Source organism: Vulpes vulpes, chromosome 15 (genome assembly GCF_048418805.1).
Source record: "Vulpes vulpes isolate BD-2025 chromosome 15, VulVul3, whole genome shotgun sequence".
Lineage (NCBI taxonomy): Eukaryota > Metazoa > Chordata > Mammalia > Carnivora > Canidae > Vulpes > Vulpes vulpes.
This window is the reverse complement of record NC_132794.1, coordinates 48,540,761-48,554,413: the sequence shown is the minus strand read 5'-3', so window position 1 is coordinate 48,554,413 and position 13,653 is coordinate 48,540,761. Positions and strand designations below refer to the sequence as shown.

The window sequence follows — 13,653 nt, the reverse complement described above, 5'->3', positions numbered from 1 at the left end:
GTTAAGTGTCTGACTCTTGGTTTCAGTAACAATTATAAACATGAATATACCTAATGACACCCTATCAAAATATATGAAGCAAAAATGACATAATTAAAGGCAAAAATACATAGGTCTACAATAATAGCTGGAGAGTTCAACACCCCATTCAAAGTAACGGACAGAACAATCAGAAGATAAGCAAGGAACCAGAGGACTCAACACAAAAAAACAACTAGATCTAATAGACATATACAGAACACCTTACCCAACAACAGAATACACTTCCTCTCAAATGCATTTGGGACATCTTTCAGGATAGATCATGTTAGGCCACAAATTACGTCTGAATAGATTTTAAAAAGATAGATATCATGCAAATTATCTTCTCTGACCATAACAGGATAAAGTTAGAAATCAGTAACAATGGGATCCCTGGGTGGCGCAGCGGTTTGGCGCCTGCCTTTGGCCCAGGGCGCGATCCTGGAGATCCAGGATCGAATCCCACGTCGGGCTCCCAGTGCATGGAGCCTGCTTCTCCCTCTGCCTGTGTCTCTCTGCCTCTCTCTCTCTCTGTGTGACTATCATAAATAAATAAAAATTTAAAAAAAAAAAAAAGAAATCAGTAACAAAAGGAACACTGGAAAATAACAAAACTGTGGAAGTTAACACACTTTTCAACAATCAATGGATTAAAGAAATCACTAGGGAAATTGGATGATACTTAGAGACAAAGGAAAACAAAAATGCAACATACCAAAACTAAAGACACAGTACAACTGTTTCTATAAGAAAAATTTAATAGCTCTAAATGCTTAATAAAATCAACATCTACCCAAGACTACATCACAAAGAAAGAGCCCATCAGAACAGACCTAAAACTAGTAAGGATACTGAATTACTAATCAAAACCTAACAACAATGAAAAGCCCTGGACCTGATAGCTTCACTGGTAAATTCTTTACTAAACATTTAAAGGACTAATAACCTCAATCATTCTAGAACTTATCCAGAAAACTGAAAGGAAGGGTACATTTCCAAACTCATTCTATGAGGCTAGAATTACTGATATCAAAGCCAAATAAAGACATTTAACAAACAAAACTACAGACAATATTATGAACACTGTTGTAAAATTCCTCAACAAAATACCCAGCAAACAAGATTCAGTTTATTAAAATGATTATACACCATTAATAAATGTGGTTTATTAAAGATTACACACCATTAATAAAAGAGTTCAACATATAAAAATTTATCAATATATAATATGCCACATAAACAAAACGAAGGTAAAAAAAAAAACCAAATGATATCTCGATTGATACAGAAAAAGCATTTGACAAAATTTAACATCCTTTTACGATAAAAACAATAAAAAAAAACACAGGAAATTACCTCAACATTAATAAAAGCCATATATGAAAAAGCCAAAGCAACCATCACATTCAATGGTGAAAGGTGGAAAGGTTTTCCTGTAAGAGCAGGAATAAGGCAAAGATGGCCACATTCACCACTTCTACTCAACACTCTACTGTGTTTGACTCAGGGAATTTGGTAAGAAAAAGAAACAAGAGGCATCAAAATTGAAAAGGGACAAATAAAATGATCTATTTCAAGGTAGTGTGGCTTTAGATACAGAAAACGCTAGAGGCACCTGGGTGGCTCAGTCAGTTAAGTGTCTGCCTTTGGCTCAGGTCATGATCTCAGTGTCCTGGGATCAAGCCCCATGTTGGGCTCCCTACTCAGTGGGGACTGCTTCTTCCTCTGTCCTTTCCCCTCTACCCCCACACCCCATGCATGTACTCTTTCATTCGCACACACACTCTCTCTTGAATAAATTTCTTTTTAGAAGCTGAAGCTTGCTCTCTAACACACACACAGTGAGAATAAATGAATTCAGCAGGAATAAATGATTCAGCAGGATGCAACAGGATACAAAGTCAACAAAAATCTGCTGCATTTATATACACGAACAATGAATCTGAAAAGGAAAGGACAAAAACAATTCCATTCACAACATCAAAAAAAACAAAATACTTAAGACATTAACTTAAGGAAATAAACTCATACAATTACAACTATAAAACATTTCTGATAGAAATTAAACACAACATAAGTAGCAGCACATACTATGCTCATGATTATGCTCATGATTGTCAAGATTTAACACTATTAAAATGTCATTTCTACCCAAAGCAATCTCTAGATTCAATGTAATACTCATCAAAATCCCAATGACAGTTTTTGCACAACTAGAAAAACCCATTCTAAAATTCGTATGGAATCTCAATTCATATGAATGACCAAAAAGAATCTTGAAAAATAATGAAAAACTGGAGTATTCACACTTCCCGATTTCAAAACTTACTACAAAGCTACCATAACCAAAACAGTGTGGGATTGGCACAAAGGCAGAAACAGACTAGCAGGATACAAAAGACAGCCCAAAAATAAACTCTTGCATATATAGTCAATTATTTTTTAACAAGGGTGCCAAGACCATTCAGTGGTGACGGGACAGTCTTTTCAATAAATGGTGCTAGGAACACTAAGTATCCACATGTAAAACAGTGAAGTTGGACCCTTACCTAATACCACATACAAAACAATGAACTCAAAATGGATCAAGAACCTAAGTCAATAAAACCCTTAGAAGGAAAAAACAGAACAAAAGCTTCATGACACTGGATTTGGCAATGATTTCTTACATGCAACATGAAAGAGACAGGTAACAAAAAAAGACAAGTTAGAATCATGAAGATTTTTAAATTTTTTGTATCAAAAGACACTAAAAAAGTAAAAAGGCTACCCACAGAATGGGAGAATTATTTGGAAACCACATCTTGATATGGGATAATGTACAGAATACAGACAGAACTCCTAAAACCTAACAAGGAAACCAAACAACCCAATTCAACAATGAGGAGAGAACTTGAACAGGCATTGCTTCAAAGAAAACATACAAATGGCCAATAAGCACATGAAAAGATCCTCAACACCAGTAATCATTAGGGAAATGCAAATCAAAACTACAATGAGATACCATCTCACACCAATTAGGATGGATCTTATAAAAACAAAATAAGTCCCGGTGAGGATGTAGAAAAATTAGAACCTTTGAGCACTATTAGTGGGAATATCAAAGAGTATAGATGCTATAGAAAAGAGTATGATCGTTCTTCAAAAAAGTAAAAGTAGAGGGACGCCTGGGTGGCTCAGCAGTTGAGTGTCAGCCTTTGGCTCAGGGAGTGATCCTGAGATCCAGGATCCAGTCCCACATCAGGCACCTTGCAGGGAGCCTGCTTCTCCCTCTGCCTGTGTGTCTCTGCCTCTCTCTCTGTCTCATGAATAAATAAATAAAATCTTTTAAAAAAATAAAATAAAAGCCAAATTACGATATGATCCAGAAATTCCATTTCAGGTTATATACTCAAAAAATTGAAAGCATAGTCTCACAAAGATATCTATACATAGGAGAATTATTTACAATAGCTATAATAAGGAAGCAACCACAGTGTCCATCATCAATGGATGAATGGGTAAGCAAAATGTGGTAAGACATAAATGAAATATTATTCGGCCTTAAGGAAGGAAATTCTGCAATAAGCTGTAGCATAAACCCCAAAGATACAATTTTAGGTGAAATGAACCAGTCACAAAAAGACAATAATGAATGATTCCACTTATATGAAGTACTTACAGTAGTCAAAATCATAAAGACAAAGTAAAATGGTGATTGTCAGAGGCCGGGGAAGAGGGAAATGGGGAATTATTGTTTTAATGGATTCACGGTTTTAGCTTCATAACATAATGAAAGTTATGGTGATAATGGTTATTACATAACAGTGTGAATGTATTTAATACACTGAACTGTGTGCTTAAAAATGGTTAAGATAGTTAAGTTTATGTTGAATGTATTCTACCACAATAAGCAACCTTTTAAACAATGGATGTTGAATTTTCATCAATTTTACAGCATTTCCTGATAACATAAAATTTCTCTCCTTTAACCTTATTAGTGTTCTTAAATATTTTATCATTTTAAATAATATCTCTTTGTATCTCTTTGTAAATAATATCTTTGTATCTCTTTGTAAAGATACATAAAAATTTAACCTAGATTTTACAATAAATTTCCCTTGTTTTTTCAGTATTAAACAGTCTGTAGTAGTCCTATATAAATAACTAAACCTGTTTCCTTTTTTTCAGTTTTATTGATCTATAACATAAAATACACATACAACTCAATGAATTCTGACATACATATACCTCTGTGAAACCATCACTACAATTAAGACAGTGAGGGTAATCATCAACTCCAAGATTCCTTGTAATTCTAATAGGATAACATTTTTATAATCTCTCCATCTTTCCCTCTGCCACCAATGTCCATCCCAAACCTGTCCAAGCAACCACTGATCTATATATTGATTTCCATTTGTTTTTCTTTTACATAGAATAAAGATGTTAACCTGGGGGGGAAAGGTTGAAGCCAACTGCTTATCATTCAGTATCATTATTCTGAGACTGATCCTTGTTGCTAAGTTTATCAATTGTTTCATCCTATTGCTGAGTAGTAGTATTCCACTATTTCTATCTATACCAAATGTCTATCCATTCACCTGATAGACAAAGGGTGTTTTGAATTTTCTTGCTATTATAAATAAAGCTGTTATGAATAACCACATACAAGACTTTATGTGACATATACTTTCATTTCTGCTGAGTAAATGCATACAAGTGAAATGACTGTATTGTAGGACATATTCTTAACATTTTAAGAAACTATCAAACTATTTACTAAAGTGACTGTACCATTTTACATTCCCACCAGCTATGCATAAGAGTTCCATAAGTTCTATACTCTATCAGTATTTGATATGGTCCGTGTTCTTAATTTTAACCAGTTAAAGTAGTATCTCCTAGGGGGGTTTTTTTGGTTGGGTACAGTATACTTTATTGATGGGAACAGAACAAGGTAGGACTCCCTAGGCCCCTACCCTTCTTCAGGGAATCTGTGATGAAACTGTGTAAAGATTGAGACATTCTCAGTGTGCTGGGGGACGAATTGGAGCAAGGATTCCCCACCTCTCTCTTCTTGCTCTTGCTGGGGCTGCTAGTCCAGGGAGCTCTTACTCCTTGGAGGCCATGCAGATCATAAGGTCCACCACCTGGTTACTGTAGCCAAATTCATTCTCATGCCAGGAAATGAGTTTGACAAAATGGTCAGTAAGGGCAATGCTAGCTCCAGCATCAAAGACAGAAGAGCTGGTGTCAATGTTAAAGTTGCAGGAGAAATCTAGTCTTCAGTGTGACTCAAGATGCCCTTTGGAGGCTCTCCAAGCTTATTTACTTCGACCTTCACCATCCTGTCTTAGGGACAGTGTTGGCAGTGCACCAGAAGATGAGGCTAGCTGTTGATGAGGGATGACAAAGAGCCTCCCTTGTGGTTTTAATAAGCATTTTTTTTAATTTTTTTTTAATAAGCATTTTTTTAATGACTACTGATGTTAAGCATCTTTTCATGTGCTTGATCTGCTGTCTGTATACCTGCTAATAAGAATCTTCACTTTTCTGTTCGTTTTTTAAATTATGTAGCCTGCCTTCTGAGTTCTTAGTATTCTGAATGAGTTTTAAGAATTCTTTACTATAGGGGACCTGGGTGGCACAGTCGGTTGGCCATCTGACTTCAGCTTGGGTTGTGATCTTGGGGTCCTAGGATCCGGTCCCGCATATGGCTCCCTGCTCACCATAAAGTCTGCTTCTCTCTCTCTTTCTGCCCTTCCCCCAGCTTGTGCTAATAAATAAAATCTTTTTTTTTTAAATGAAGTTTTCACTTTCTTTGGTGTCTTTTTTTTTTTTAAGATTTTATTTATTTACTCATGAGAGACACAGAGAGAGAGGCAGAGACAGGCAGAGGGAGAAGCAGGCTCCATTCCATGCAGGGAGCTTGATGTGGGACTGGATCCAGGGTCTCCAGGACCACACCCTGGACTGAAGGCTACGCTAAACCGCTGAGCCACCTGGGCTGCCCTAATAAATAAAATCTTAAAACCTCTTTATTACAGCTACAAGTCCAATGTTGGCTGGATATTTTTTATAGTATTTCTCTTAGTTTACAGCCTGTTTTTAAATTTTAACAGGTCTTATGGAAGAGCAAGTTTTTATTTTGAGAAATTCAATTTCATTACATTTTTTGACATTTACGATTGTGGTTTCGGTATCCTGTTTTAAAAATCTTTATGAGCCACAGTCACAAAGGATTTTTTCCTTTATTTTTCTTCTAGACATTGTATACCCTAAAGCACTTATATTTCACCTAAGACATAAACTCTTAAATCCTGAGATAGTTTTTTATACATAATGTAAAGTCATGACTGAGGTTCTCATTTTATTTCTGGAGGCTATCACACTATTCCAGATCCATTTGTTGAGAAGATCATCATTTCCTCATTAAACTGACTTGGAATTGTGCCAAAAATTCACTGGCCTCCATTTTTGTGTATCAACTTCTGAACTCTGTTCTGTTCCACTGATCTATAGGTCTTTATCCCAAATACTTCGGCTTTAGAGTAAGTCTTAAAATCAGGTAGTGTAAGTCTACCAAATCTACCTACTATGTTCTTTATCAAAATTGTTTATCAACCACTCTCAGTTCTTTGCTTTTCCATGTAAATTTTACAACTTGTCAATTTCTTCCAAGAAACTCCTACTGGGATTTTTCACTGAGAAAGCACTTATTTATTTATAAATCAATTTGTGGAGAATTATATCTTACTAAGAGAGTCTTCAAATGTGCAGAAACAATCTACCTCTCCGTTTATTTAGGTCTTTTTAAAAAGTGCTCTCAACAATGTTTTGTAGTTTTTTGTAAAAGGTCTTAGGCAACTTTTGTCAGATTTATCCTTAAGCATCTCATTTATTTGGATGCTATTTTAAATAGTACATTTTATTTCAATTTCCATTTATTGTCACATATACAAGTATATATATATACACACAAATATACTGTCTACTAGTATTGTAAACTCACTAACATAATTCTAGTAGTTTTGTAGATTCCTTAGATTTTCCAGTCTATGAATAAAACCAATTTTACTTCTTTCTTTCCAATCTGGATACATTTTCTTTTTCATGCCTTACTGCACTGGTTAGGACCATCAATAGGATTTTAAATAGACATGGCAAAACACATTTTCTTCATTCCTAATCGCTGGGGGAAAGCGATCTTTCACAATATGTTCTTTGTAGAGTTTTTCATAGATGTTCTTTATCAGATTGAGAAAGTTTCCTTCTGTGCTTAAGAATTTTTATCAGAAATGGATTTTGTCAATTTTTAAAAGTATCTATTGAAATGATAACATAGGAGGCACCTGGGTGGCACAGTTGGTAAAGTATCTGTCTGCCTTCAATACAGGTCATGTTCCCCAGTTCCCTGGACCAAGCCCTGGATCTAGCTTTCTGCTCAGTGGGTAGTCTCTTTGTCCTTCTCCCTCTGCTCCTATCCCTGCTCATGAACACGTGCATGCACGTGCACTCTTTCTCTCTCTCTCTCGTTCTCTAATAAATAAAAGTTTTAAAAAAGAGAGAATAATATGGCCCCCTTTTTCTGAGTCTATTATGATAACAGTGAACAACACTGATTATTTTCAAATGTTAAATCAACCATGCACCCCTTGGTAAATCCCACTTGGCCATGATGGGATAAAAGGATAAATATATCCTTTAAATATATTCCAGATTTTATATGCTAAAATTGTATGTATAATCTATACATATGTTTGTGAGGATTATCGCTCTACCATTTTCTTGTAATGTCTTTTTCTGGTTTGTATATCAGAGTTATGGTGGTCTCATAGGATGAGATCATTTTATGGAATGATTTATATAAAATGGGCATTATTTCTTTCCTAAATATTTTGAGAATTCACCAGTGAAGGCATCTGGACCTAGAGTCATTACTGTGGAGTTTTTCACTATATGTTCATATGTGTAAGGGTAAGCAGTTACTTTTTTTTTTTTTTTTTTTAAGATTTTATTTATTTATTCATGAGAGAGGCAGAGACACAGGCAGAGGAAAAAGCAGGCTCCATGCAGGGAGCCCTATGCGGGACTTGATCCCGGAACACCAGGATCATGCCCTGGGCTGAAAGCAGGCGCCAAACCGCTGAGCCACCCAGGGATCCCCTTATTTCTTCTTGAGTGAATGTGGAAACTTCATGTCTAACAAAGAATTTGTCCATTTCCTCTAATTTACTGGCATAAAATTGTTCCCTATTAACCTTTGAACATCTGTAGTAATGTCAGTTTTCATTCCTGATTTGGTAATTTGTGTTTTTCTTTTTTCCTAATCAGTCTGGCTACAGATAACAATGTTATTATCTTCCCTTTACATAGGTAACTTGTAGATACACGTGTCCAACAAAACTCTAAGTGAGCTAAAAAAGCAGGGATGTCATGTTTTATCCTTTCTCTTGGTACCACCCACTGTAGCTAAGCACAGTGTCTTTATATCATCAGCAGTATTTTGACAAACAAAATGGTAAACAGATGATAATCAAGTGAAGGCCAAATTTCAAAAATTGTATTTTATACAGTAGAAAAAAACATGAAGATTTTCAAGTCAGAAAAACTTGGGTTTAAATCTCTACCACTCCCTTAATACCAAGGTTATCTTGGGGAACAAGTTACATAAATTCTGTAAGCACTTAATTAATGCATTTTGTAAAATGGAGAAACCTAAATGATGTAACTTTCATAGAGTGTTCTGCATAAAGAGAGATGGCCAACGGACCATGAAAAGATCCACAGTATCACTCATCATGATACTGGGAAATGCAAATCAAAACTACAATGAGGTATCAATTCACATCCTGTCAGAATGGCTAAAATCAAAAACACAAGAAACAAATGTTGAAGATGATGTGGAGAAAAAAGGAATCCTCTTGTGCTGCTGATGGGAATGCAAACTGGTACGGCCACTCTAAAAACAGAGTGGAGTTTCCTTAATAATTAAAAATAGAACTACTCTATGATTCAGGAATCACACTCCTGGATATTAACCCAAAAAAATACCGAAACACTAAATCAAAGGGATATATGCACCCCTATGTTAACGGTAGCATTATTTACAACAGCCAAATTATGGAAATAGCCCAGTGTCCATTGACTGATAATGTATAAGGAAAATGCAATATATAATATATACAATGGAATATTCAGCCGTAAGAAAAAAGGAAATCTTGCCACTTGTAATGAATGTTCTAGCTGGAGCTCGAGAGTATAAAGCTAAGTGAAATCAGTAATTCGGAGGAAGACAAATACCATAGGATCTCACTCATGTGGAATCTAAGAAACAAAAAAATAAAGGAAAACAAAAAAAGAGAGACAAACCAAGACTCTTAACTATAGAGAATAAACAGATAGTTATTCAGAGGGGAAGTGGGAGGGGGAGAGACAGGAAAAATACAGATGGGATTAAAGTGTACATTTATCAAGATAAAAAAATTAAAATTTTTAAAAATCTAGTGTTAATTATTGATGATGGTGATCTCTTTGACATCAAACTAATTTTAAATTTTTTTTTTAATTTTTTTTTTTTATTTATGATAGTCACACAGAGAGAGAGAGAGGCAGAGACACAGGCGGAGGGAGAAGCAGGCTCCATGCACTGGGAGCCTGATGTGGGATTCGATCCCGGGTCTCCAGGATCGCGCCCTGGGCCAAAGGCAGGCGCCAAACCGCTGCGCCACCCAGGGATCCCCCCAAACTAATTTTAAATCCTTCCTTGGCAAAGTGGTTTCTCTTTAAAAGAATTCAGAATACCTTCTTTTTTTATTTTTTTTTTTACCTTCTTTATTCTTAATGTTACAAATGTCAGGAACATGTGATGTGTCTAGATAGAATCTTCTTAAAGTTATTATTGCCTACTATTCAGGGGACCTTTTCAATCTGATATTTCATGTCCCTCAGAGATAACTTTTACATCATTTGAGTATTTTCTGTCTCATTTTCTTACCTCCACAACTCCTCTAAATCATCAATAATTTTTTCCTCACCTATCTTTTTTCAAAACAGACTAAAAGATTTCTTCATCTTCTTCCAGTTTTTATATATATTTTTGTTTGGTTTTGGTCTCGTCAATATTTTTGCCTCCAAGAACTCTTCCCTGTTTCTATTCCTTTTCCAGTCCTAACAAAAATACCAGTCCTAACAAAAATACCAGTCCTAACAAAAATATCTTCCCTCCTTTCCTCATCTTCCCTAATAGTGTAAGAAAATTGATGGCTCCTAGAGCATAGTAAGCCATGTTTTTTATAATGGCCTAATACCAGTGAGAAAAACAAAAAAATACTTTAATAATTGGCTGGCTTTTGGAGTTAATTCAGATCAAGGATAAGACACAGGGTAAATACACTAACCAAGAAAGCAAACTAAAAAAGCCTAACAGATACACAGTTTTCATACTTAATGCGGCTTCTGTAAGTTATTCTTGTTACTTCCAAATGGAAAAGTGCTGCTCCAAGTGCAAACTGGGAAAAAACTCAATAAGGAAATATAGAGAGAACCAAACTAATAATTCTATATTTCATTTTAAGCCTTTTAAATCTTTTATATAAAGATCATCTAGGTAGGGCAGCCCCAGTGGCACAGCGGTTTGGTGCGGCCTGCGGCCCGGGACGTGATCCTGGAGACCCGGGATCGAGTCCCACGTCGGGCTCCCTGCATGGAGCCCACTTCTCCCTTTGCCTGTGTCTCTGCCCCTCTCTCTCTCTCTCTCTCTCTCTCTCTCTCTCTGTCTCTATGAATAAATAAATTTTTTAAAAAAGATCATTTAGGTATATGGAGGCAGTATCTTATTTAAACACTGAAATAGCAATTAAAATAGCCTGGCACTGATCACAAAATAGATATCAGAGACCAGAAACAGACCCAGACATAAATATTTTTCAATTTACTAAATGACAGGTGACATTTTAAGCCAGTAGGTAAAGTATTTCTTCTCAAGTAATGGCAAAACTGGCTAGCAATATTGGGGAAAAAAGATTCCCTACTACAAATTTCACATCAGATAAACTCCAGATCATACTATCTATGTTTAAGCCCACATATTAATCTAATTAGTATGTTTTTTAATCTTGCAGATGAAGAAACATACTCCATGCAAGACTCCAAAGTCAGAAACCATAAAAAACTTTTAAAAAAATTAGAGAGACCAGTAGATTTAACCATCCTCACTTTTTCCTTTTTCAGAAGAAATGAGGGAATAGGGAAAAACTTTTAACAAAATTAAAATGCAAATTACAAAATTACAACCTGTGAAAATGAAGCTCTTAGAAAAATGTTTTTTGCTGTTCCCAAAAAAGCAAAGAATTCAAAAAGGCAAATTTACAGAAGAAAATTTATGACAAATGGTCAATAACCTCCTACCTGAAGAAATTTAAGTTTTAAAACAAAATATCAATTTCTATCAGTTGAAATATCCAGTATTAAGAGTACAGAAAATTTGGCACTATCCAACTATTGGTAAATGTGTATTTAGTACAACTCCAAAAACATCTATAAACTTTCAAAGTGCTCTCACTGGTACAGCAATTCCACTTCTAACAGCCTATCATGAACATGGATGTTCATTGCTGTACTGTTTATAATAAAGAAAACATAAAAAGGCTAAATGTGAGCCACCAGGGTGGCTCAGCAGTTGAGCATCTATCTTTGGTTCAGGTCACGATCCCAGGGTCCTAGGATCTAGTCCCGCATCTGGCTCCTCATGGGGAACCTGCTTCTCCCTCTGCCTATGTCTCTACCTCTCTACGTCTCTCATGAATAAATAAATAAAAATCTTAAAAAAAAAAAAAGGCTAAATGTCCAACCAAAGGGACTATAATAATATGAAGCCATTAAAACTAAAATTTAAAAAAAAACAAAAAAAAAAAAAACTAAAATTAAATATAGCTCTGTATCTGTCGATATGGAAAACAAAGCATGTCTTTATGATAACAAGTTTCTAATGGTTATGAACCACATACACAATAGTTCCATTTCTATAGGAACACAAATGTATGCACACAAGTGTATTAACAGAAAATCCTGGAAGAATGTACACTGAAATATTAAACATCCATTATAACTGAAATAAGTACTGGCAAGCAACAGTGAATGTAAATATAAACTACCAAAAAAGGAGTATTAGTCCAATAAACTAAGAAGCAAAAAACTCTTCAATTGTATGGCAAAAATAAATTCAATATATTTGAAAAAAAATTTAAAATACCATAGAAAGGAAAAAAAAATCAAGAATGATATAATATGTGATTTGGTGGGTCTACCTAAGATGTTATCAAAAAGGAAAGACAAACTTTTCAAAATAGTACATAAAGCTGGGGCAGCCTGGGTGGCTCAGTGGTTTTAGCGCCGCCTTCAGCACAGGGTCTGATCCTAGAGACCCGGGATTGAGTCCCGCATTGGGCTTCCTGCATCGAGCCTGCTTCTCCCTCTGCCTGTGTCTCTGCCTCTCTCTCTCTCTCTCTCTCTCTCTCTCTCATGAATAAATAAATAAAAATCTAAAAAAAAAAAAAAAAAGTACATAAAGCTTATCCTGTCCCCAAAACTGCAACCATCTGTTGAATGGGTCAAACCAGGACCAGAGGGTCTTGTTACAAATTTCTTCTTTTAGAAAATAATGAGATGTACTAGTTGACTTGATTCTAATAATCATATCACAATGTATACATACACCAAATTGTCATGTTGTACACTTGAAACATATGCAATTGTACTTGTCAATTATACCTCAATAAAAGCTGGCAGGGAAAAGGAAAATGATGGATTATACTCATCATCTGTATATACAAAGAATATGGGAAGAGAAGGGAGACAAAAAAATTCATGAAGCTTCAAAGGCATTCTGGAAGTCCAAATGAGAGGATAATTCAAATGTAGCACAAAAATTACATTTAAAGCAGCTCTGTTTGTGTATGTGAAGCTGTGTGTGTGCACACATGCATGAGCACACACACATTATCACACAAACCACAAAGAAAGAAGATATAAGGATGGTAATTTCTCAAAATTCTTACTAGACCACTGATTAAAGGATTAAAATAAGTAACAGTAACATTTGAAATAAATAACCAAACTTTTCTAAAAAATAGAACTATACACTTTTATCTCTCAATAAATACTCACTATATTCTAGCTTCTTTCTCCTCTTTTTCTCTTTCAATTGATCTTCCTCCTCCCTGATTCCCTCCTCTTCTTCTCTTTGTTCCTCTCCCAAAGCATCATAAAATACTGGATCACGATGAGTAGCTTTCCTCTGGAAATGTTTAGCCTTGGATCCTCCTTTAACAAGTACAACTTTTCTTTTCAAACAAGTGCAACCAAACATGCAGTCTGGTCGGCGGCAGTGAGCAGGCTGGCGCTTCTCCAAAGCTAGACTGGAACACACGCAACCCAATCGACAGAAGTCATTGTTGCATGGAGGGGCTCGTTTTCTTATGATTGTGTGGATGGGTTTAGTTTTGAGAGATGCCTAAAGTTAAAATAGAAAATTGTAAATCTACTGAATCATGCCCCAACACCACTCACTACTTACAAGTCATATATTGGTCTGCCTTTTTGGACTCTGAACACTCAGTACTAACAGCGCAAGATTAGAAGTATATTTAA

At 35.5% G+C, this 13,653-nt stretch overlaps 1 protein-coding gene across 35 annotated transcripts in view; it reads right to left on the bottom strand.

Annotated features, from left to right (window-relative positions):
• Nucleotides 1-13,653, bottom strand: part of MGA (MAX dimerization protein MGA) — a 177,067-nt gene that overhangs the window by 41,058 nt on the left and 122,356 nt on the right. For all 35 annotated transcript variants that reach the window (XR_011997352.1, XR_011997353.1, XR_011997351.1 and 32 more), the window contains exon 9: nucleotides 13,171-13,516. Coding sequence is in view for 29 of the 35 variants with exons in the window: in XM_072738327.1 (XP_072594428.1) it covers nucleotides 13,171-13,516 (346 nt within the window). In the remaining 6 variants the exon portion in view is untranslated. The remainder of the gene's footprint in view (nucleotides 1-13,170; nucleotides 13,517-13,653) is intronic.